Below are 27,182 nucleotides of genomic sequence, written 5' to 3'. Positions count from 1 at the left end.
TTAAAAACCCATTATATATATAAAATCTCAGGTTAAAAACCCATTATATATATAAAATCTCACGCCCCCCCCCCCAAGAGACACATATATATGTGTGTAAACACTAATCATAAAAAATTTGGAGTGGCTATACTAATATCAGAAAAAGAAAACTTTTGGGAAAAACAGTATTACTAGGGATAAAAAGAGATGTTTCATAATGATAAAGAGATCAATTTATCAAGAAGACATAATCTAAATACGTGTACATACATTTACCTAATTATACAGCTTCAACATACATAAAGTAAAAACTGATAGAACTCATTAAATAGAAAATTAGATATATCCAAAATTATTATTGGAGATACCAATCCTCTCTTGCTAATTCGCTGCTTGATAGCACAGTAGACCAAAAATCAGGAAGGATACAGATCAGGGGGTTGGCAAATTCTGGCCTGTGGGCCAAATTCATCCTGTTGCCTATATTTTTATTTCTTATGAACTAAGAGTAATTTTTAAATTTTAAAATGGTAAAAAAAAAAAAAAAGAATATTTTGTGATACATGAAACTTATATGGAATTCAGATTTCAACGTCCATACATAAAATTTTATTTGAACACAGTAATGCCATTCATTTACGGTTGTTTCATGCTATAACTGTGTAGTTGAGTAGTTGTAACAAATCATATGGCCCACAGTGTCTAAAATATTTGTGGCCCTTTAAGAAAAAGTTGATAGATCTCTAACATAGAAATTTTCAGTAATATCAACCGTCTGGATCGAATTGACAGTATAGAGCAATCTTCCCAACACCAGCATAATGTATGTTATTTTCATTATGAAGTATTCACTAAGATAGGCAGGCTATATGCTGGGTCCAAAAACAAGTCTCAGTAAGTATGAAAGGATTAAAATTGTATAGTTTAAGTTATGTGACTTCATTAGAACTATATTAGAAATTTAAAAAATACTGGGAAACCCCAAATATTTAGGAAAAAAGCAATACTTAATCCATAGATCAAAGAAGTCATCACAGGGGGTATTAGGAAATATTTTAAACTGAATTAAAATGAAAACACAACTTATTACAATTTGTGGGCTTCAGCTAGAGTTATTTTAGAAGGAAATTTACAGCTTTAAATGTTAGAAAAGAAAAAATGTCTAAAATGAGTCATCTTATTCCATCTTTATTCCAGCCATAACTAGAATAAAAAGAGCAAGTTAAACTCCAAGTAGACAGAAGGAAATATTAAGGATAAAAGCAAAAATCAGTGACAGAAAACAGAAAAATTAATGAAACCAATAGTTGTTTCTTTGAATTGATCAATAAAGTTAATAATACATCTAGGTAGACAAAAAAAGAAAAGATACAAGTTACCAATATCAAGAATAATCCAAAAGGGTATTGTTATGGACTCAATGTGTTTGTGTTCTCCCAGAATTCATATGTTGAAGCCCTAACCCTTGGTGTGATGATATTTAGAGATGGGACTTTTGGGAAATAATGTTTACATGACATCATGAGGGTGAGGCTGTCATGACGAGATTAGTGCCTTATTGGAAGAGAAACCATGGAGCCTGCTTTTGTGCCCTCTCTCCCTGTTGTGTGGGGACACAGTGAAAAGGCAGCCGCCTCTAAGCCAGGAAGAGCCCTCTCTAGAAACGCACCAAGATGCCTCCTTGATCTTGGATTCCTAGCCTCCACAACTGTGAGAAAATAAATTTTTCTTATTTAAGCCACCCAGTCTATGGTGTTTTAGTATGATAGCCTGAGCAGACTAAGCAGATTAAGTGAATAATATTGTGAATAGTTTTAAGCTACTAAGTTTGACAGTTTAGATGAAGTGGACAAATTCCTTGAAAGACACAAATTACCAGACTGATGCAAATGGAATAGAAAACCCAACAGCCCTGTATTTCTTTAAAAAATCAAATTGGTAATAAAAAACTCCAGGCCTAGGAGGCTTTATTGGTGAATTCTGTCAAACATTTAAGGAAAAAATACCAATTCTGCACAGACTCTTTCAGAATATAGAGAAGGCAGGAACACTTTCCGATTCATTTTATGAGGCTAATATTATGCTGTTGCAGGAAAAGAAAACTACAAATTAATATCCCTCAAGGAATATGGACATAAAAATGTTTAGCAAGGGTTCTTCCTTGGCTGCAGCTGCATTAGAGCAGAGTATAAGCTACCGTGGCAGCAGTCATGGCAAGATAAGCATTTAGAAAGTTTCTTCCACTCTTTGAGTGTTGGTTGAAAGGAGTGCAGTCAAAACTGTAAGCAAAGGAGGCATTATGCTTCCAGCAAAATAGTAGCTGTTGTATCAGGCTCTGAAGAAAGGGTGGAGAGATTCAACCAGTTAGCATTAAAGTTGGAGATAAAGGTCTAGTTCCAGAATATGGAGGCATCAAAATAGTTCTCAAGGGTTATTTCTTGTTTAGAGATGGTGACATTCTTGGATAGTATGTGGACTGAAATCACTATTGACATGGCATCAACATAAACCTGCCCATTCCACTGACGTTCTGAAATCCTTTGTCATTTAAATAAATTTCAGTATCTCTTTTATAATAAACTAATTATATCTGAACTAAAAAAAAAAAAAAGCAAATTCGGCTATACATGTATATACATGTATAAAGAGTGAGAAAGGAGATCATATATCATGACCAAATAGGGTTTATCCCAAGAACATGAAGTGCTTTAACATTTGAAAATTAATCAATGTAATATACTGTATTAACAGAATAAAAGACAAAAACCTATGTTCATCTTAATAGATCCAGAGAAGGCATTTGAAAGAATTTAATTTCAATTCATAATAAACAAAACTGTCAGCCTACTAGAAATAGAAGGGAACCTTTTCAACCTGGTAAGATATAAAACTACAGCTAGCATTATACTTAATAGTGTAAGACAGTGCTTTTCTTCTAAAATTGGGAATGAGGCAAGGATGTCCAGTCTCATTACTCCTAGTCAACATTGTACAGAAAGTCTTAGCCAGTTCGATAAAGCTAGAAAAAGAAATAAAAGGCATATAGATCAGAAAGTAAGAAAACTGTGTCTGTAGAAAATACTAAAGAACTTAGGAAGGCTGCAAGATATATGGTCAGTGTACCAAAATGAGTTGTATTTCTGTATACTGTCAATGATTAATTGGAACATAAAAATTTTGAAGTGTTACTTACAAGTCCATGAAAAATTGTGAAGTACTTAGGGATAAATATATCAAAATATGTATAAGACCATTACACTGAAAACTACAGAATGCTGCTGAGAGAAATTAAAGAAGATCCAAATAAATGCAGAAATACCATGATGTTATGGTTGAGATGACTCAAAATTGTTAAGATGTGAATTCTCCCCAAATAAGTACCTGATTTCAAGAATTGTCATAAAGCTATAATCAAGACAGCGTGGTAGTGGCAAATGATAGATACGTAAATTAATCAAACAGACTAGAGTCTGGATTGCCTGGGGCTAGGGGTTTTGTAGGGAGGAATAACTGGCAAAAGGGCAGTAAGGAACTTTTTGGGATGATGCAAATGTTCTGTGTCTTCATTTTTGAGTTGGTTATATAGCTGTATACCTTTGTCAAAACTCATCAAACCCTTTATGTGGGTGGATTTTATTATATTTAAAATACACCCTCATAAAGATGATTTTCTAAAAAAAGAATCTATACTTCTCAGGAAGTTTTCCTGACAGGTTCTTCCAGTTTTGAGGTGGGAATATATGAATTTTTAAAAACCCTCTTCCTCATGTTCCATCTTTTGGAAAATGACTAATACATAATAGGCATTTGGTAGTTTTCAATATATTATTCAGGAAAATACTGTAAGATTTATACAAGCAATGTATTTTGAATGCTTATTTTTGTATTAAGATTTCTGGAAACTCTGAAGTCTATTTTTTTATACAGAGAATAATTCTTCAAATTTATGTGTTCCATGCATTAGAATTTCCTTGTTTCCTGTTGGCTTTTCTTAAATTATGGCCATATGATTGTTTGTATACATTCTCCATTTTCAGGTTATTTGTCACATCTTTAGACATAACCTTTTTCTGGTCATCTAAGTGAGTAATTCTTAGATTTTGAGATTTCATATAATAATATCATTTTCAATTATTCATTGGCAATGTCTTAATTTTGCCAGATAAGGATATCAAGAGCAAAAAAATCACTGTGATTTACAATCTTTTTTTAAAAGAATATACAGGGTCTCATTCTGTCAACGAGACTGGAGTACAGTGTTGTAATCATAGCTCATTACAGCCTCCATTTCCTGGGCTCAAGCTGTCCTTCCACCTGAGTCACCCAAGTAGTTGGGAGTACAGGCTTGTGCCACCTTGCCAGGCTAATTCTTAAATTTTTTGTAGAGATGGGGTCTCACCATGTTGCCCAGGCTGGTCTCAAACTCGTTGCCTCGGCCTCCCAAAGTACTGGCATTACAGACGCGAGCCACGTTACTTTGACACCAAAAAAGTAGAAAGAACATAATTTCCAAGTAAAACAGTCCTTCTTAAGAAAAGATAGACATATATTATTGATAACTGTGTATTAGACATGGTGCTAAGCATTTATAATATATTGAAAATTAAACTAATTTAACTTTCAAAATGTCCCTATTATACTAATTTTACAGGAGAAGAATCTGAAGCTCAATCAAGTAACTGGCCCAGAACAGGATATCTGATTTCACAGCTCCAGCTCTTAACATATCCCAGTCACTTTTCTAATACAGAACAGTTAACAGCCTAAAATGGTGATTTATAATTGCACACTAATAAAAGTTTGTCATGTTAGGTCATTATTTGACAGTGTAACACAAATGAGAGCCTGGATAACTTGTTTTGGTATTCACATTTTCTCATAGAATACCTCTGTTAAAGAAACAGCCTCCTTAATGTTCTTTCATACTTTTTGGAATATTCTAGATAAACTGATAGGAGCCTCCTGCCTTTATGATGTTTCTCCTGTCTTTTAGCACCTTGTGCTGATTGAGAAAGGCCTTGCTTGTGGTGTTACTGTGGTTTAGCCCCTCTATACATGCAGGGAAGGTGCAAAAGGGCACTCACTCCCTGCTCAACTCTCACTCCTATCCAGAACACTGATGTTTGGTGTTCTACTTTAGTGTCGGCGTTATCTTTTGTCATTGTTAACAAGCCATCTAAGCCTGCATATACTTCGAAAATTTACAGCATTAGTGTCAAGTTCACTTTTTTCCTAGGAGTGGCAAGGCACTTTGAGATTTGTGCGGTAAAAAAAAGAAATTACCTTTACACTTTAGTTAGGATATTTATGAGACTCAAATGAGGCACTGTAAGTGAAAACAGTTTGAGAACTAGAAACTAAAGGTCATTTTAGGTTTTTGGAAGCCTGTCTGGGTTTTTAGAGCAGGATTATGACATGATACACTACTTTAGTTAGGTTGATGTGATACTTGATTCTAGGGCTGTGAGGGGTAGGGGGAGTGGTGAGACTAGAGGAAGAGAGAGCAGAAGGGGACAAGATCAAAGGTTAGGTTGGTGATGCTGAGAGTGGAGATGAAAGAACGTAATCAGTAGTTCATTTGGAGGGAAAAAACAGTGTTTCTTGGTGATTGATGAGATAGATGAAGAGATGAAACCCCTTGCCTCCCAATTTAATTCATCCAATAAATATTTGAGTCCCTATTTTATTTTCCATAATCTGACCTAGGCATTTGCTACATAAAGGCACACAAACCTGAGTGGACCTCTAGGAATTGATAGTCCTTTGTGTCTGGGTAGGATGCTACCTGCATTCATGAACAGAGACTATGGGAGCAAGTGCTGGTTTGCTTATTAAGTCAACCTGTTTAACTGTAAACAAGTTGAATTCTATGCCACAGATACATATTCAAAATATTGTCACATTAATTTCTATTTGGTACTCATGAGATTTGTTTATTTAGGATCACAGATACTTGCAAAGTTTCATTAGTGTTAGAAAAATTATACTTTTAGGTGTTTGGAAAGATTATATTTTTCTCCAAATAGTGGCAAATATGAAATATGATATTTAGTATTAAAACACATCGCAATGAAACTTTTGGCTTTTTAAAATAATTTGCATTCAGTTTTACAGGGTTTTATTTATGGAAGAAAAACATTTCTGAATCTTACCTATATAAACTTACAGACTTGTCAATTCAAGTTATTGTCAGTGTTAAAGTAATAGGATTTAAATAAAATCAGCTGTCTGCTGGGATAATGAATTGCTTTGTTTTATAGTGGTGGTTCTTAAACTTCAGGGTAAATCAGAATCACCTGGAGGGCTTATTAAAGCAAATTTCTGGGTTCCACCCCTGGAGCTTCTGCTTCAGTAGGTCTGGGGAAGGGTTGGAAATTTGCATTTTCAATAACATGGTGCTTATATTAAGAACTACTGTTACAAGAAGATTATCATAGGAAACCACAATTTAGCTTCTAAAAAATAGATTAATAAAGACTAATACCTGAGAGATAAACTTAATTTTTATAAACATACAATTCAAATCCAAATCTCCTTAGGATGTGATAAATTTAGAATTTCTATCATAGCCTTTCCTAAAACTTAACTTTAGTTTTCCTAAAACTTCAAATATATTAAAGACATTATAAATATTGTCCTCTATTCATAAGAAAAGGTTGAATACTTATAGAGGTATTTAAAATAATGTAATTCATTTACCTTCATACTTTTCCTTCAAGTTAAAAACCAGACTTCAATTTTAAAACATTTAATACCCACAGTGAAAAACCAAAAACTCCACTGAAAGGTGGTTGGTTTTGTTTTTTTACTATCAGTCCCATGATTCCCTCAATTTCAAACCCAAAATGTGACAATGTGGTTAATGTAGTGTGTCAACCGAAATTAGTTTCGGTAATTTTAAAAAATCTTATGTTTTTTAGCTAATGGGAATGACAACAAGAAATTTAAAGGAGATAGACCTCCCTGTTCGCCTTCCCGTGTTCTCCATCTTCGCAAAATTCCATGTGATGTCACCGAAGCAGAGGTCATATCATTAGGTCTACCATTTGGCAAAGTAACTAATCTTTTGATGTTGAAAGGAAAAAGCCAGGTATGTAATATTTAAAGATTGGCACAGGGTGATTATCTGTAGGTGTTAGTGTTATAGATAATTTTCATTTTCTTGAACTTTTGTGTATTTTCTAAATTTCATTCTGTGAACATAAGTTAATTTTTAAAGAAGTAGTAGGTTTTGTTTTTTTTTAATAACATGAGGCTACAAACAAAAGTCTTAACACAAGAAGCAGATTTATCTCTTGACTTGTGGTCTTTTCCCTCCTTAACAAGAAACATTTTATATTCTTTTATATTTTGTTTTATTTTATTTCTTAGTTAATTTTTATTTTATTTATATTTTATATTATAGGATGACTTATGAGATATCCTATGATTATCAGAAGACCCTGATAGAGAGGATATAAATTATACGTCATTTGACAAGTTAAAGAACAGTTAAGTTTTCCAAAATCTAGATAGAAATGTACAGTATTGTCAAAAGACAAAATTACAACACATTTAAAGATCACTTAATTCGCTTTTATTTGTGATTCTATAAAATAGAATGTGTGTTCCACTGAACATGACAGAATGGTTTTTATAAGAACGAGGAAACATAACGATAAAAAAAGTGAATTGGTTAACATCATTTTACTTATAAGGATTAAAGCAAAGAGGACTTCCTTATTACATTGATTCAGGTAGACTGGGCACTGACTGGTTACTGTGAATCTCCTATTTTCAGGAAAAACTGGTTTGTTTGGGGATTTACCTTCTTCATTTAGCATCAGTGACTCAGTTTTGGTTTGGACTGCTCTGCTGGGACCTAGTACAGGAGGCTGGTCCAAAACAATGGCCTCCCTAAGTTTTGTTTAACAGTAATTTTAGTTGTAGAATTAACATGTAGCTTCTTTAATAATTTGAAAGAGACTGTAAAAGAATCTTCAAAGTTAACAGGTTTTTATTAAGATTAATAAGGGAACTTGTTTCTGTGATGACCATGACAAAAAATACAATGCTTGTCATGTTGATGTGAATAATCTAATCATATGCCCCCTTGTTCCAACTCAGACCCCACTGGGATGAATTTTTTAGTTCTTTCCAAGGTTTTGGTTGTCCTAAAAATCTTTTACACTGAGCACTATTGTAAAGAAGAGGACAACAGATGTAGGCCCTAGAAATTTTGTTGTACATTATATAAGTATGTTTCTTCTACTTTTGGTAAATAATAAGTTAAAGAAACACATTATAAATACATTTATAATATAAATAAATTGATAAGCATTGGGCATGAAATAGATTGGATGATGATGTCTGATTTAGTCCCCTATCTTTAGTAAGCTAATTAATATCCTCATTTAATTCAGATGAGGTTACTAAGATCTGGAGAAGTTAAATGACATGCCTTGGTATTCAGACCTTGTGTTTACACATTTATCTTACATATGTTGGAGACAGTGCATACCTGCCACTTAGATCTTTAACACAGTTGCTACTTTTGAGAATAGTATGGTTTGTGTAGTTTGACCAGAGCCAACATGGCCATGTCTAATGGCCAATTGCCTGTGAGAGGCAGTAGGCAATGCCATGATTTTCTTTGCCTCTGCTATTGATTCTGGGTTTATTTTATCTGTAAGCTAAGAGTAATTGTTATGTTAATTCATCGTCCTTTGATCATAAATCCTGGTTAGAAAATATCTCTTTAGTAATATACTTCAGCAAGAGATTCTGATGTGAGTCACTAGAACAACTTGAAAGCGATAACCTTTCCCAGGGCATTTGGAGGTGGAGTGTTGGCATGGTAAGGATTATTTTTATCTTTTGGTTGTCTCTCTACTCCACATTATGAAAATTGAACCCTTCGATAAATACTTGAAAAACATAAATAATTCCTTTACTGGACCCCATATGGAAAAATCTACTTTTACACGTGAAATTTTAGGTTCTATATACTTTCAGAAAAAAACTTCCTCTGACAAGAATCATGTATTCCAAAGACATTGTGTAGCCTTTTCTTTATATGACTGATGTTAGAAATTGGGTTTGTTCTTAACATTCAGCAAGGGGTTTGCAGAAATATGCTGTCTCCATTTTAGTCTCCAGTTTATCTCCAATATTATTAGAGTAATGTTTACAAATTCTTTGTTGAAAGATGATTTAAAAAGTTAGTTAGAAACTGTTTCCATAGCTGTTGTTCTTTCTTTGGTCATTTTTATGGTATTGTATTAGAAAATTCAAAAAAATATATTACCGATATATTTGGGCAGTGGCTTTAAAGTACATCATTGACATTTATACCTCTTAGACGGTATAAGATTGTCCCTTTAAGGTAGTAGAATTTTATTTGTTTACTTTTGGAATTTTATTTGTTTATTGTGGATTGATTTTTGATATTTAATCCACTGTGATGTGGCTAACATCACTGTTTCATAGAATACTGTTAGCTCAATTGGAATGTTTAATTGGTTCAGTTGTTATATTTGGTTTAACTAGAAATTTGTGTGAATTTGGATCAAGGGTGGTTCCTGCATTTTAAATTTGACATTATCTCACAGGTAGTTCTGAGGGCTCAGAATGGTTAGTGTATGTGTCTATATTTTATCTTCCTAACCAACTATTAAGTTGGGGGACAAAACCTACCACCTTAAAGCTCTTTAAATATCCTATTCTTATAAGCAGAAGCCATATATAGAAAAAGATATAAATATCAAGGCGCTTCTTCAGTCTCAGCTTTTCTTATGTCATTCTTCAGATATCTAATGTTAGTACAGTGATTACAGATCAAAAGTCACTTGAATGACTCAAATCAATATTGACTTAATGTAAGAAGTTCTCCTATTTCCATAATTTGAGTAATTGATTTGTTGTACCTTATTTTTAAAAATACTCTGTTTATGAATGATTAGAAGCTATTTTATTTTCTAATACATGTTAAATATCCCTAATCTGAAAATGGACATGTTCCAAAATCCAAAACTTTTCGAGCTCCAACATGATGCTCAGAGGAAATGCTTAGTGGAGCATTTCAGATTTTCAAATTAGGGATGCTTAACTGTAAGTATCTGAGGCAAATATTCCAAAATCTGAAATCCAAAACATTTCTATTCCCAAACATGTATTGTTGTTATGGCTTTTTTGTATCTTTTAAATATTTGCAATTTATTGTACATTCATTATTTATCAATAAATTTTATACGAAAAAATAGTAAGGCCTTTTTCATATCATTCTTCATGGCTGAAATTTATTTCTCATTCAGTAACAACTTTAATTCAGTGGCCCTGATTCTGCCTTCTGAAACCATGCCTGATTTTTGGTTCTTCTGAAAATGCTTGCTTGCATGAGTAGTTGTTGAGTTTGGTGTTTCGTGTGGAGGGACAATTGCTGGAAGTTTCTATTTGGCCATCTTGCTCTGCACCCTCTCTCCCCAAACGTTCCCCCACCCCCACCCCCCAGACAGAGTCTTGCTCTGTCGCCCTGGGTAGAGTGCAATGACGGCATTGTAACTCAATGCAACCTCAAACTCCTGGGCTCAAATGATCCTCTTACCTCAGCCTTCTGAGTAGCTGGGACTACAGGCGCGTGCCACTGCTCATGCCACCATGCCTGGCTAATTTTTTTTTTCTTCTATTTTTAGTGGAGATGGGGTCTTGCTCTTGCTCAGGCTGGTTTCGAGCTCCTGAGCTCAAACAATCTTCCCGCCTCATCCTCCCAGAGTGCTAGAATTACGGGTGTGAGCCACCACACCCAGCCTCATTTTTTGATGAGGGATACTCAACCTATGCCTCCAAATTATATGTGAAATGTGATATATATGTGTACATCAGTATTTTAAAGAAATCCTTAACACTTAAAAATGATTCTGAGCCCTAGGAACACTAGGTAAAGCCCGGTGAGTCTATGAGATGGGGATGGGTGATGGTAGTGGTAGTGGGTGATGTGCTGAGGAGGTGACTATCAGAAAAATTTTCTTTACTGTGTTTTTTGCAGGTAAAGGGATAGAGAGCATATGGAGTGGGGAGAGTTCTTGATACCTTAAGATAATGCTGTCTTGTCAATGCTGCAGGCCTGATTTCCCATCATTTTAGACTGGAATTTCAAATGCCTCTTTAAGAAATGCTCAAGAATGTAATTCTTAGGTTGGAAAGCCTTTAAAAAATTAAAAATGTTTCACATATTTGTTAAAAATTCAAAAGTATAGAATTATTTAAAGCAAAATGTGATATTCCCCACATACTACTCTTTTCTGATTATAGTTTAGTGTGATCTCATACATACAAATATTTGTGACATACAGATGTAGATACAGTGTTTATGCTTGTGCACGTGTGTGTATGTATAAAATAGGAAATATCTTTATATTTTTATATGTAACTTTTCTTCAAAGGGTAACATGGGTGTTGATTGGAAGTGTATTTAAAAAGTTGAGTATAGTAAAGGATTTGGAATTGGAAAAATGCTGCTCATTTAACTGATTTTACATAGCTCTTGGTTTTTTTCCTCTTCTGTTTCTTCTAAAATCTAGAAGTAGTTAAAAAGGCAACTCTAAATGTGGGCACTACCATTTTAAATCAATGCTTTCAGAGGCTGGGGTTTAATAGTTCTATTCTGAAAAATCCCAGACAGTCCCCCTAACAGGAATTCTACCTAAAAATCATCTCATGTTAGAGGTACAAGAAAACTTAAAGATCATATTAGGTAGCACTTCATGTTTTAAATGGGGAAACCAAGGCTCAGAGGTATTAATGACCAAGGTGTCATAGCTAGGTGTAGGTTTTAATCAGGTTCCTTTTCTACCATATCACAACAGTTCTCATTCTTTGCTCTCAGATATGTTGGCAAAGTATGAGGTAATACAACTCTTCCTGGAAAGAAAATTAATGCTTTAGTTAATTTGTTTCATAAATGGCTGTTTTAAAAAAAGGTACGGGAGAACAAATCATTATGCCCCATCCCTGTTTAAGGATCAGGGTAGTAGACTGGCACAGTGCCTCAGGCCTATACTGTAATCACAGTACTTTGGGAGGCTGAGACAGGAGGACTGCTTGAGGCCAGGAGTTAAAGACCAACCTGGGCAACATAATGAGACCCTGTCTCTACAAAAAATAAAATTAAAAAGTTATGTGGGCTTGGTGGCATGTACTTGTGGTCCCAGCTACTCAGGAGACTGAGGCAGGAGGATCACTTGAGCCCAGGTATTCAGGGTTGCAGCGAGCTATGATCATGTCACTGCACTTCAGCTTCGGTGACAGAGTGAGACCCTGTCTCAAAAAAAAAAAAAAATCTGGGTAGTTAGAACAGTGTTTCTCAACCGTTTTTTCCCTCTTTATTTTTCCTTTTGCTGCTTTTTGCCCCCGTAAAGAGGCTTTTTAGACTTTTTTACCCTTCCAGTTGCCCCCATGAAATTTTAGTATCTCTGTTTATATATTTGTAGCCCTTTAGATCCAAGATTCTTAATGAAAAACTATTAAATCTTGGCCTCTGAAAGCATCCATTTACAGTGACGATGCACACATTTATTTTAGTCTTTTTAATTATTTCTAGATTTTAGAAGAAACACATAAAAGGAAAACCAAAAACCACATAAAATCATTTAATCAACTGGAAGCTTCCCAATCTCAAATCCTTTACTGAACCCAGCTTTTCAAATATGTGTCTGATTAACATCCATAATCTATTAATACTTCAAAGCAGAAATTTTTTCATTCCCTTGGGGGTAATTAATATCATTTCTGTAGAGAACGCATGAGTTTAGAGCAAGCTATAATAACAAAATAGTTCTTAACTATCTTTTAAAAAAGATGAGCTTTCACTTTACCTTCTTGTGTTTATTGCAGGCTTTCTTAGAAATGGCTTCTGAGGAAGCTGCTGTTACTATGGTGAATTATTACACTCCTTTTACTCCTCACCTTCGAAGCCAGCCTGTTTATATTCAGTATTCCAATCATAGAGAACTTAAGACTGACAATCTACCTAATCAAGCTGTAAGTATTAAAGGTGTTTTTTAAAAATACCTTTTAAAGAACACATGGTATAATAACTTAAAATTAATTTTCTATACTTTACAGATGAAGAAAAATCATGTGCTTTTCTTCATTTTAGGATACTTTACTAGTCAGAATTGCATATGTAGGTTCTTCTCCTAAGGCTTAAGAATAAGAAAGCAGTGCCATTTACAAGCGTATTTGAAGTTAATTTTTTCCCTTGAAATGGTTTTCACAATAAAAAAGAAAAACTTATTGTTGTGTACTTCTTAAAATCTCAGATCTAAAAGGAACTTTTAGAAGTCATTCATTTCAATACCTTCTTTTTATAGAATATATGACAAAGGTATTGAGAGGTTGAACAGATGATTATATTGTAATGTTAAGTAACCAAACTTAAAATGGTAACAAGAATTTGTTTAGAATTGTTGATTAAATTATTTTTGACTCCTCAAGATGAATGTGGAATGTAATGTATCAACATTTCTTACCTCATTTTTCTGTTTTTATTTTGATATAGTTCATGTTGAGTCTTTTGTGTCTTTCCAGGTTCATTTTTCGATAGTTAAAAATAGTAATTTGAAGTTACTTAGGGATAGAGAAATTTTACCCACAAAGCAAGTACATTTTAAGAAATTGTTTTTTTATTATGTTAAGGGCATGTTTGGCCCCTATATAATTGCTCTAGGCAAAGAACTCCAACTCTCTGATTCTGTGTTGAAAGGCATTATTATGCAAGCTACTGAGATTAAATGATAGTTTTCCTAGTTTTCCACATTATTTGAAAGAGAAACATTTGCTACACATAATCCATCCTTCCTTCCTTCCTCTTTTCCTTCTTTTCTTTCCTTTGTTTTCTTTTTTTGACAGGGTCTTGGCTCTGTCACCCAGACAGGGGTATGGTGGCAACGTCGTAACTCACTGCAACCTCAAACTCCTAGGTTCAAGTGATCCTCCTGCCTCAGCCTCTGAGTAGCTGGGACTAGAGGTGCACACCACCATGCCTAGCTAATTTTTCTATTTTTTGTAGAAACAGTCTCTCACTATGTTTCTCAGGCTGGTCTGGAACTCTTGGGCTCAAGTAATCCTCCCACCTCAGCGTCCCAAAGTGCTAGGATTACAAACATGAGTCTTCGTGCCTGGCCCCCAGATTTTTTTATTGTGCTAAAACATACATAGTATAAAAGTTACCATTTCAACTATTTTTAAGTCTAGAGGCATTGAATACATTCACATTGTTGTATAATCACCACCATCTATCTCTAGAACTTTTTCATCATCCTAAAGTAAAACTTCTACTCATTAAAAAGTAAGCCCCCATTTCTTCCTCCCTCCCGCCTTTGTCAACTACTGGTCTACTTGTTCAGTCTTCTGTGAATTTTTGTGCTAATACAGTTTTTAAAATGTTTTTATACATACAGTCAAATCTCTTAAGCTTGCCATAATACAGTCTTTTTTACTTTGGTACCATGCTTAGCAAGACCTAGCACACCAAGATGAAAAAAAGAATCTACTTACGTTTTCTGCTAATACTTTTATGTTTTGGTTGTTTTTATTTTGATATTTAAATATTTTATTAGGAATTTTTTTGGATGTGGGGAGTGAGGGCAGGGTTTTGGTCTTTTTTACTCCAAGAGACCAGTTTCTCCTGCATTATTTTTTGAAATTGCAAAAATAATTGCATTATTTTTGTGAAACTTGTCCTTTATCATATTCTAGTTTTCCATACGCATGCTATACTTGCTTATATCATGCATATGTGTGTATATATACACACACACAATACTTGTTAGGTATGCCTGTAGATTCTGCTTGTGTGGCTTGCTGTATCATCATGTGTGCTACTCACATGGTATGCACTCCATGCCTAACCTGGACTAGCTTTTGGATTCTAAAAGCCTGAATTCCATTCCTGTTTCCGTGAGCCCTAGCTTAGAATATTGTGAGTCAAGGCCCTATTTGTTGCTGTCTTTTCAGAAATTAACTGATTAATATTTGTTTATTTCTTCAGATATATTTTTTAGAATTATTTTGGCAATTTCTGCCCCCCAAAAAACACAATTGGAATTGAGTTGATTTTATAGATTAATTTGGGAGTAATTAGCATATGTATATTACTCTCTGATCCTTTTGAGGAAAAAGTTGTATTTTATTTTTCTTTGATGTCTTTCAGTAGAGTTTTTAATTTTCCTTCATGTTAAGTCCTGCAGTTTTCTCATTAGTGTGATTCCTGAGTGTGTTAGTATAAATCTTGAAGGAGAAAAAACAATTTAATAAAACTCTTAGAGATTGGATTATTCCAAAGGGAAACAGTGAGAAATCCCAGTTGCTTGGCAACCAAAGCCAGCCTAAATGACCTAGTTTATTCTTAGATAGCCTTCATTTCTTTCAGTACTCTTTCCATTTTGTTACTTTTGTGCAATTTTTATGCATTGATGTTTGATAAAATATGATAATTTTTCCTTTGTTCAAAGTCCCGTGCTAAACCTGACATCAAAATTGAAGGTACATGTGTGCGTATTTTAAAAGTACCATCTGTTTACTTATGAAGCTGATAGATTAGTATTTCATTTTCTTTATATTCTCTGAAAGCAAGCTATCCTAAAACATGCACATTACTTTTCCAGCTAATGGACATACTTGCCAGAAGGTTAGGTAAATATTAAGTATTTCTGTCTCCTTGATTTAAACTAAAATTATAACCACAAAATTTAGATCATATTCTGAGGTACAGCATTTGAGAAATTGTTGTGTGAATCATAGTCATTATCGTATATATATTATAGTTTTTCTTGATCTTGTGGATAGGAGTTTATAAATTTGCAAATCTTGCTGTTATTTATCATAGCAAAATGTGGAAAACTACTCAGATGTCTCACATTAGGGAGATGGTATCAAATAGTCAACAGTAACCAAAAATTGCCATCATGAAACAAAACATAAGAAATGTAATAATTCAAAGTAGTACACAAAATGCTATGATTTTTTAAAATTGCAACTGAATATAATATGTAAAAATAAAAGTAGCTACGTTAAAGTGGTAGGACTTTTTATTTTTTTGCCCAAATATTTTACTAGTATCACCTTTCTTAAATGATTAAAAAATGCATTTTATTTCAGTAATCAATTACTGTGTTCTTTTCAATGTTCCCTCCTTTCACTTACTTCATTTCTTAAATAATCGTTTTAAACTTTAGGATAGTCACAAACTTAGGAAAAAAGCTGCTTGTACAGTATAATAGATTTTTGATTTCTCAAGCCATTTGGGAATAAATTGCCAACCTGGTCCTTCTTTACTCTCTGGTACTTGTACTGTGCATTTCCTACAAACAAGGACATTCTTCTACCAACCAGAGTACAACAGTCAACATCAGGAAGTTAACATTGATACATTACTTCCCTCCAGTCCTCAAACCCCATTCATGTTTTGCCAGTTGTCCCAGTAATGTTTGTTTATAGCAAAAAGATCCAGTTCAGAATAACATGTTCCATTTAGTTGTCTTTTTAGTCTCTTTTGACTTTCATAACCTTGACACTGTTGAAAATTATAGGCAATTTATTTTCAAGAGTGTCTCTCAAATCGAGAGATTCAATTCAAGAGTATCTGTCTTTGACAGGAACATCACAGAAGTAATGCTCTTTTCTTCTCATTGCATCATATTAGGCAGCACATAATTTCAGTTTGTGCATTACTGATGATGTACTCTTTGATGGCTTGATTAGGCTGGTTTTGTAGGTAAAGTTATTACTTACAAAGGGGGAAAAATAGTATTTTGTTGGAAGGTACTTTAAGACGTTGTAAATATACTGTTCCTTATCAGCTGTCAGTTTATATCAGTATGGACTAAAGATTTCCTGTTTTATTTGATGGGTTGTTATTTGTTATAGTCTCTCTTTTTTTTTTTTTTTCAAGACAGAATCTTTTCTCTTGCCTAGGCTAGAGTGCAGTGTCATCATCATAGCTCACTGCAACCTCAAACTCCTGGGCTAAAGTGATCCTACTGCCGAAGCCTCCTGAGTAACTGGCACTATAGGCTTGTGCCACCATGCCTGGCTAATTTTTTAATTTTTTGTAGAGACAAGGTCTCGCTATGTTGCCCAGACTGGTCTAGAGCTCCTGGCCTCAAGCCTTGGCCTCCCAAAGTGCTAGGATTACAGGCATGAGCCACTGTGCCCCACCCTTCATGCTGGGGGCTTCTATGTCTGTTTGGCATGTCCCTATCATTCATTGAACACTTCCTTGCTTTCTGACCAAAAAACACCCAGAGAAACAAAAATGTTTTATACTGATCTCTGCCCTGGAACCAGTCATTTTTTTTTAGAGTTCCCTGGTTCCTTTAAGTGAAGGATATTTAGAAGCTTGTCTGCCTACCACTGCTTGGGCTCTAACACCCCATGCCTTGGTCTTTAATGTTGCTTTCATATTGTCTTTTTTCCCCCATTGTCTTTTGAAAGTTAGGAAATAAAAATTACATCCAAATTTTCTCTTTTTTTTCCATGTGGTTTTTTCTTCTCTTCAAGTAAATTTAGGCAACTTTTTAAAATACTGTATCATTGTGATTAGAAGACAGGTCTTTGACTCTTGACTGATTGATTATACATTTAGCATATGTGCATCCAGATAGAGCAGATATGTATATTTTTTATTTAACTATATTCATATTGGGGTTTTTTGTTTATTTATTTAGATTAAATTTTACCTAGAGCCACACCGAAGAAGCCTTGAGCAAGTAGACTCCTTATTGTTTTATGCCAACTAAATTTTAGGGCTCATATAATGCTTCTGTATAATCAAAAGTTCTCATTTCAAAAGTTCTCATTTGGATTGTTCTGTAGAGAGCCCAAGCTGCACTGCAGGCTGTCAGTGCTGTCCAGTCAGGAAGCCTGGCCCTTCCTGGAGCTCCTTCCAATGAAGGCACAGTCCTACCTGGGCAGAGTCCTGTGCTCCGAATAATTATTGAAAACCTCTTTTTCCCTGTTACTCTGGAAGTTCTTCATCAGGTAAGGAGGAATACTCTTCTGAAAGCAGAGTTAACTGTGGCCTCTGTAACTTGATATTTTATATCTAAGTGCTTTAGCTGGTTGCTTTTGGTTAATATATTTGTGTAAATAATGAAAAAAATCTTCACCATCCTGTCACATACAAGAGACAGTATATCAGATAAAATTTTTTTGACAGCGTCCTTTTCTACCTTGAATACTGATTAAAAACTGTATTAAAAATTTGATATTCTTGTATAGCTGAGCTATAAAAATGAAAATGAAGAAAACATAAAACACAATGAAAAGCCCAGGTAGTAGTAAGTAGTTATACTTAGAAAGTAATATCGCTGTAGAGTACAACTAATTTATTTCTGGACTCCTTACATTAGAGTATTTTTAATTTAAAAACTATGAGGCAAAAGTGTGTAATTAATCTCCATGTGTAACATCATATATCATGTTAAATATTGACCGATGTCCAACTTTACCTTCATACACTACCCATTAATATGTCTAAACTATCTTGATAAAAAGCATTCTACCAAATCATGGCAAATGATACGTAGAATTCAAGAACTGGAAGGTTACCTAGTTTTATAATTTTGTAGTGAATAAAACTGAAACCCAGATAATTGATGAGTATTGAATATTGAAGAGAGTAATTGAAGAGCCAGTTAGAACTCAGGTCTCCTAATATGTCCAGTGTTTTGTTTTTGAATACCTGTTACATTTTTAAGTAATATTCCATGTATACATATCCACTGCATAAGCCAGCAGTGAGTTTAGCCAGGGTCATGGGGTCCTGTCCTATCATTCCATTTATCATTTCCCTGAGCACAGTAACAAACCTTGTTTCTCCTCCGAGAGATCATCATGTCCTTCAAGTGAAGTGGACTAATTCTGAGAGTCCTCAATAGCAACTGTTTGGGATAGAACTATGTCTTTCAGGTATAGCACTCTTGTTTAACTCTCTTTCCCAGTGCTAAACCAACTCCTTCCCAAGAGCCCCACATGCAAACTTCTCCCCCATTTCTTTATCCTCATTACCTAGCACCCTTCTGCTTATTCTCCCTCCCTCCTTTCCCTCCCTGTTCCCCAGTTTAGTCCTATCCTTAGTTCCTTTTGATCTTGTATTTCTTAGACCTAGAATACTCTTTACTTAGGTAGTCACTTGGTTGGATCTATATCATTCAATTCTTGATTCAAATGTTACCTCCTCAGGGAATCTTAATCTAATTACATTAAACAAGTCTCTGCCCTGGCATTGTATCCCATTAACTAAGGTGTCGTATAGCATAATGGTTAAGTATACAGGGTCTGGAGCTGGTTCGAATCCTGGCTCTACCACTTTAACTGTCTTTATAACTTTGGGCAAGTAACTTACTCCTTCTGTGTCTTTTTTCTTATTTTTATAATGAATATGAAGATGGTATCTAGTTTATCTCTTCATCATATGGATTACATGAGTTAATAATATTTAAAGTACTTAGAATGGTGCCTGGTACATGTTAAGTGATCAAGAAATGTTAGTTCTAATTAGTGAATGTAAGTAAACTGCAATGTAAGAAACTGGTCCTTGCTCTTCTAGTCTTGTGGGTAAGATAGTAATTTCATAAGTAATAGCATAAAATGTGATAAGTATTGTGATTGAAGAATATATAAAAGTATGGAGTTGGTCATACCTGTTGTAATTAATTAGCTGATTATTTTGTTATGTTCTTTGACAAAAAGTTGGCACTAGCTCAACTGCTGTCTAATATGTGTAGAATCTAGTGTTCTTCCTTTACCTCATGAGGAATGAGGGGATTGAGAATGACAGAGATGGAAGGCATGCTACTTTAGAGGAGAGAAGTTAGGGAAGGTCTTTCCAATCTGATGAGATTTGAGCAGAGGCTTGAAGGATGTGAGGATATAAATTACGTGGGTATGTGGAAGAATAGTGATCCAGTCAGAAAGAATAATAAATGCAAAGTCCCTAAGATGGAACTGTGCTTAATGTGTTCACAAATCAAAAAGAGGGATAGTTTCACTGGAATACAAAGAGTAGGAATGCCATAAGTGATACCATCAGACAGGAGTTAAGAGCCGGATGATGCAAAACTTTGCTAATCTTTTACGCTGGCTAAGATGGGAAACCATTAGAGGATTTTGAATAGAGCAGTGAGATAGATTATTTATGTTTTAACAGAATCACTTGTTGCTGTGTTAAGAAAAAACTGTAGAGATAAATGGAGGCTCTTATCATAGTTCAAATAAGAGATGGTAGGGGTGTTGGCAGTAGAAGTGATGATTATGGATTTTTGTTTGTTTAATTAGAAGTAGGTCCTGCTATGTTGCCCAGCCTGGCCTTGAACTCCTGGGCTCAATCTGTCCTCCTACCTCAGCCTCCTAAGAAGCTGAGACTATTTTTAATTGTATAGTAGTTCAATGGCATTAAGTATACTCAGTGTTTTTCAGCCATCACCAAATATTATTCTCCAGAACTTGTTTCATCTTCCCAAAGTGAAACTTCTGTACTCATTAAACAATAACTCCCCATTCCTTCCTCCTCCCAGCTCTCAACAACCACCATTCTACTTTCTGTCTCTGTGAATTTGACTCTAGGTTCCGCATATAAGTGGAATCATACAGTATTTGTCCTTTTGTGACTGTTATATTTCACTTGACATGATGTGTTAAAGATTCATCCACGTTGTAGCATGTGTCAGGATTTCCTTCCTTTGTGAAGCTTCCTTTATATATACCATATTTTGTTTATTCATTCGTTGATGAACACTTGGGTTGCTTCCTCCTTTTAGCTATTGTGAATAATGCTGCTGTGAACATGGGTGTACAAATACCTCTTCGAGTCCCTGTTTCCAATTCTTTGGGTATATATACCCAGAAGTGTAATTGCTGGGTTATGTAGTAAGTCTATTTGTTTGTTTGTTTTTTTTAAGAGATAGACTCTCACTATGTTGCCCAAGCTTATCTCAAACTCCTGGCCTAAAGCAATCCTCCCACCTTAGCCTTCCAAGTAGCTGGGATTACAGGCATGAGCCACCATGCCCAGGATATTTTTCAGTTTTTTGAGGAAAGGTCATACTGTTTCCACAGTGGCTATAGCATTTTACATTCCCACCAACAGTGCACAAGGATTCCATTTTTTCTGCATCCTCCCCAAGACTCGTTTTTTTGTTTGTTTGTTTTTCGTTTTTGAGACAGAGTCTTGCTCTGTCGCCCCCAGTAGCGTGCAATGGTGTGATCATAGCTCACTGCAACCTCAAACTCCTGGGCTCAAGCAATCCTCCTGCCTCTACCTCCCAAGTAGCTGGGACTACAGAGACACACTACCATGCCCTGCTAATTTTTTCTATTTTTGGTTAGAGACAGGGTCTCCCTCTTATTCAGCCTGGTTCTCGAACTCCTGAGCTGAAATGATCACTTTGGCCAGCCTTTTTCTTTTTCTTTTTTTTTTTTTCTTAATAATAGCTATCTTAATGGATGTAAAGGGATATCTCATGTAGTTGTGATTTGCATTTCTCTAGTGATCAGTGATGTTGAGCATCTTTTTGTGTGCTTATTGGCCATTATATTATCTTCTTTGGAGAAATATTTATTCAAGTCCTTTGCCTATTTTTAAATTGTGTTGTTGTTAAGTTATAGGAGTTCTTTATATATTCTGGTTATTAACTCTTTATCAGATCCATGATTTGCAAATATTGTGTCCTGTTCTGTGGGTTGCCTTTTCACTCTGTTGATAGTGTCCTTTGATGCACAAAGGTTTTTGATTTTGAGGTAGTCCAATTTATCTGTTTTTTCTTTTGTTGCCTGTGCTTTAGGGATATTCTTGAGCATTCTTTCTGATAATTAAAAAACAGGACTAATATCCTGTTAAGAACACTTGTACATAGTGTTTAATAACAGCAAAATCTTAGCCTACATGGGCAATACTTTTTATTCTCAGGAGCAGGACAAGTTTCTCCTTTAAGATCCAAATTTAAAATGGCATGACAGAGGGGAACAACATGTATTGTTCTATGCTCCCTGTCTAGTCTTTCAGAAATGAGTTACTGGTAACTCTAGCCGTGAACCTTTGTGATGCTGAGGTGCATTGTTAACTAGGGATCTGTTAAGAAGCCTTCCTCTCGCTCTATTCCTCCTCTAAAGACACTTCAGAGAGGCCTTCCTTAACCACCCTTGTCTTGCACCCCTGTTCACTCTCATCCCTATCTTTTTCTTCTTAACAGTTTTTTATGACCAGACATTATGCCATTTGTTTATTTGTTTATTGTCTGTCTTTCTTAATAAGGGACTTTGTCTCTATTTTCTCCACTGCTGACTTCCCAGTGCTTAGAACAATGCCCTTTGAATATTTGATGAATTTACAGAGCAGCCTCTAGTTAAACATTTTCTAGTTTCTGTCTTAAGAAATAGATGCTTATTCCACTTTCGTTCATATGCTTTGTAACACCGCTATCCCATACCATCAATTAATTTCTGTTGTAGCCCCCTATTTTAGTATTGTACCATTTATACAGGATGTAAAATAGGCTAAATATTTGAGTGCTTATTTTGTGTCAGGCACGGTTCTAAGACAGGCACGGGTATTGAAACATTAACATGTTAGGCTTGATTTAAGTCTTTTTGGTACCAGTAGTTTTAAAGAGAAAATTATTTTCATTTAAAAATGGGATTCATGAACCAAGTTGTATTTATGAAGGTACATTAGTTTAATATTTTTCTTAGATGTAACCATATGTGAACTTTTTCCCAGATATTTTCTAAATTTGGCACAGTCTTGAAGATTATCACCTTTACAAAGAATAATCAGTTTCAAGCCTTGCTTCAGTATGCTGACCCAGTGAATGCACATTATGCCAAAATGGTAATTATAATCTATATTCCATTTTTCAGTTGTCACTCAATTCAGTGATAGCTAAAGGATTTACCCTGTTTTTTTAATTGTGGTAAAAATACATAGCATAATATTTACCATATTAATCATTTTTAAGTGTACAGTTCCATGTGTTCTTTTTTCTAAGCTAAAAATTACTACTTCTTTCTTCATTATGAAATGGTTTAAAATCTCTCACCTCTTAGATCTGAGACTCATTCCTGTTTGTTACATTTAAAGTCTAGAATTGAGCACAGTATTCCTGACATAATTTGACTAATAAAGTAGACTTATCTTTACCCTTTTACCTTCATTTACTTCTATTAAATTGGCCAAAGATTGATTTTACTATTTTTGCATCCATATTCAGTGTTCATTCCTATTGAGCTCTAAATTGGTGAAGACATTAAATCTTAGGAAATATGCTGCTGTCAGTTCATGTTGCCTTTTTTTAAGTACACGAATACTTGACTTTTTTTGGCAAGATACAAAACTTCACTTTCAGTTTGGTTATATATTAGACACATCTCCTATTGAGATCTACCCCTAACCCTAATTTTATCTTGTAGCAATATCTGAATCATTTCTAATTTCTGCTCAAAGATAGGGGCTAAGTTTTATTAGTACTTTTGTGTACCACATAGTGTCTGGTACTTGATAGGGAATAAAGCCTTTATATTTGCTGTACCCTCTACCTACATATATTATTTTGTACCTTCTGATGGCATAACTTGTCAGTGACTTATTATAAATCAGAGGGTTTTTTTTTTTTTTTTTTGCATATTTCTTCATTTTATTTTTATGCGCTTTGTTTTCTGGTATCTGTTTTTATAAATTGAAGCACTTGTGGAAGTCATAAGTGTCCACAAATACCCTTTGGTAAGTTTTTATTCTTTCAAAGGGAGGGGTTACTGATCTTTGATTACAAGTGGCTCCAAATTTCTCTCAGCTAATTATTCAAAGCATTACAAAAATAAATTTATAAGGAAAAAAAAAAGTGGTGAATAATATTTTATGTATTGTGGCACTGACAAGTACCACTTAAAAAGGCTTTGTTTCATCCTAACCTACATAAACTATATTAATCATAAAATGAATTACAGTAAAATGTAAAGTTAAAATATCTTTAAACATTTGCTAGGCAAAATGATCATGATAACAGCTAGTATTTCTATGATATCCAACAGTTTTTCAAGCTTTTACATGTCTCATTTGATATTACTATGGACAAGGTAGATATTATTAGTTTTATTTTACAGGTGAAAACTGAGACTTAGAAATTTCTTTTTCTCCCTTAAACTCATAGTGACACAGGTAAAAACCAATCCAGGTCTTTGGCTTTTAGTCTAGTGCTCTCTACTTTATGCCTGATTTCCACTCTGTGTCAAAGTAAAAGCTACTTGATTTATCAGTGTTGTTGTCTTGCCAAAACCAGTCACTTTCTTACATGCTTTAGGCTCTGGATGGCCAGAATATCTATAATGCATGCTGCACTCTGCGTATTGACTTCTCCAAGCTCACCAGCCTTAATGTGAAATATAATAATGACAAAAGCAGAGACTTCACTCGTTTAGACCTTCCTACTGGTGATGGCCAGCCATCCCTTGAACCCCCTATGGCCGCTGCTTTTGGTGAGTAATTCCTTTTGGGATCACAAAACAAGTTTTCCAAAGTTACAAGTTTAATTTATGAAACCATGTATGTCAGTTCGCCTTTTCCTTCTTGGGTTCTGTCATGATTTCTAAAGGAAAGCAAGAATCATGGAACAAAATGTGCCCATTAATTAAATCTTAGTATTAGCAGTAATAGTTGGCAAACCAAGTGGATATCTGAAATCGAGTTACAAATTTATTTTATAACATTAATACTACTCATTCTTTTTAAGTTACACAATCATTTGCTTCTAATTAATAGTCTTACATGTTAACATTGATTTTTAAATATGCTAGTTTATAGCCAACAGAATTTTGCCATTTGTGCTCTTGAGGAAAATACTTTTCCTTTTTTAAGTAGTGATATTTTAAATCAAGAGCCTAAATTTATGGTATGTTCTTACTGAAAGAGAGTTTATTTTGTTTTATTTTTTAAACTTTGGAACTTCTAACTATATCTTAAGTTTGTGTGAAGTTGCATTTTGCATTAATAAAAATACAGCTTTCCAAATTGTCTCTGCAAATGTTGCTTTGAAGAGCTTCTTCCTTATGTTTAAAGTAAACCTTTATATAAAGGAAAAACAATGGATGGCCCAGTTTGCATTTATTATTAGGTTAATATATGTTACTTTTTAGTGTGGTTTATTATTTAAAGTATTAAGTTTTATTATCCTTTGTGATTGATTTTCCTTTCCCAAATAATACCATAAAATATTGCTAATTGAGCCTTTAAGTAGTAGTTAGTGCATTGTCTTTTTACAGGTGAGAAAATTAAAGAATTAAATAAATGGTTGTCTAAAATTTTCCAGAAATTACTCGACTAAGTACAGTTCTGCATTTGATAGCTAAGTCTTAGCAAAAGCCCTGGTTTCTATCACCTGTTATTGAAATGGTAATGATAAAGACCTTTGGCTCTGCCAATTCAGACATATTAAGTTAGGAGCCAGTAACAAATATGAAACATAAAAATTTTGGGCTAGGTACAATGCCTCATGCCTATAATCCTAGCACTTTGGGAGACCAAGATGGAAAGATTGCTTGAGCCCAGGAGTTTGAGACCAGCCTGAGTACCATAGCAAGACCCCACCTTTATGAAAAATTAAAAAATAGGAAAAGTAGATGGTGGCTCCCCCCTGTAGTCCCAGCTACTCTGGAGGCTGAGGCAGGAGGATGGCTTGAGCCCAGAGTTTGAAGTTGCAGTGAACTGCCACAATGCCATTGCACTCTACCCAGGATGACAGAGCAAGGCTCTGTGTCAAAAAAAAATTAAATTAAATTAAATATTTACACATAGTGAAGAAATACTTGTGGTGTGGAGGGAAAACTTTCCCTCCCCCTGACCCCTGAAAGTTTGCTGAAGGATCAACTCCTAAAAAGGATGATTACCCGATATCCCAGTGGGGTCCAGAAATTTATATACCCTCCTTTTAGAGGGGAGGAGGAGATGAAGAATATATTAAAAGGTAATTCTGTTTAAGGGCAATAAATGGTTGCCAAGGAAGATGAATAGATACTTGGGAAAATGAATGGAATGGGGGACGGGGTTGGGGGGACAGATTGACTTGTAAATTAACCTGAGAGACAGGTATTATATTTAAAATGATTTGGTCCAGGTCTGGTTGTTTTCTTGATCTTCTTTCCTGCAATATATTGAGATAACAGGTAGGAGAAGGGAAATCAGTTGTTCTTTTTGATGGGTCTGGCTGGATTATGTAGATAGGGGAAAGCCTCTTCCAGAGTCTCTTGATCTTTAAGGGCCTTTAATTCAAAATATTCTTTATACCAAGGAGTCATATTTTGGGGTAAAATTTCCTGAGCTCCTTCACACTCTCTCTAGCCCCCTTCATCAATTGTTTTCCCACTCTCCCTGCCTCAAAATAACCACAGTCCCAAAGTTCATCATAATTATTTTGTTGCTTTTCTGTTTTCTTGTTTTGTTTTTGTTTTTTTTAACTACTCATTGTATAGCCCTAAATGCAACTTTGAAGTTTTTTCACCTGTATTTAGAACTTTATAATGGAATCATGGTATTTTTCTTCTGTGACTTTATTTCTTCCACTCTGCATTAGTCCTTTGTGATTCCTCCATATTCATACATGTAGTTATCACTCATTCATTCTCGATATGGTCAAGTCTGTAATATCTCATTGGATGAATATACCATAGTTTGTTTATCCATTTTACTGTGATAGACCTTTAGGTGGTTTTTAGTTTGAGGCAATCATGAATAATGCTACTCTGAACATCCTTGTATGTGTCTCCTGGACAGTTTTCTCTAGGAAGCATACATAGGAAAGGAATTGTGGGGTCATAGAGTCTGTATTTCTTCAATTTTATTACATAAAGCCATTTTGTTTTAAAAGTGATTGTACCAATGTATAACTGCATTGTGGAATGTTTTAATTCTTCTTATTCTGATGTATGTGTAATGATTTAGTGTTGTGTTACCAATTGGCACTTGTCCCCAAGGCCACATCAGAAGAATGAGGACAAGTGATTTGAGAGGGAAAGGAAGGGTTATTAATTTGCTGGCAGATGAGGAGAGTGGGAGACTCGTCTTAAAGTACCATTTTCCTATCTATAAGGAGAAATACAGAGCTTTGAAGACAATCTTGTCTTAAAGTACCATTTTCCTTTCTATAAGGAGAAATACAGAGCTTTGAAGACAATCT

General features: G+C 34.6%; 1 protein-coding gene and 1 pseudogene across 2 annotated transcripts in view; both read left to right on the top strand.

The window, feature by feature from the left end:
• PTBP3 (polypyrimidine tract binding protein 3) overlaps window positions 1-27,182 on the top strand; it is a 91,316-nt gene that overhangs the window by 43,214 nt on the left and 20,920 nt on the right. For both annotated transcript variants that reach the window (XM_012641186.1, XM_012641187.1), the window contains exons 3-7: window positions 6,903-7,072; window positions 12,853-12,999; window positions 17,836-18,000; window positions 22,739-22,849; window positions 24,315-24,489. In XM_012641186.1, coding sequence (XP_012496640.1) covers window positions 6,903-7,072; window positions 12,853-12,999; window positions 17,836-18,000; window positions 22,739-22,849; window positions 24,315-24,489 — 768 coding nt within the window. The remainder of the gene's footprint in view (window positions 1-6,902; window positions 7,073-12,852; window positions 13,000-17,835; window positions 18,001-22,738; window positions 22,850-24,314; window positions 24,490-27,182) is intronic.
• Window positions 2,193-2,462, top strand: LOC105807745 (annotated as a pseudogene).

The sequence above is a fragment of the Propithecus coquereli genome, unplaced genomic scaffold, assembly GCF_000956105.1.
Source record: "Propithecus coquereli isolate 6110/MARCELLA unplaced genomic scaffold, Pcoq_1.0 Scaffold163, whole genome shotgun sequence".
Taxonomy (NCBI): Eukaryota; Metazoa; Chordata; class Mammalia; order Primates; family Indriidae; genus Propithecus; species Propithecus coquereli.
Note: the sequence above shows the minus strand (reverse complement) of the source record. Positions and strands in the feature narration are given on the sequence as shown.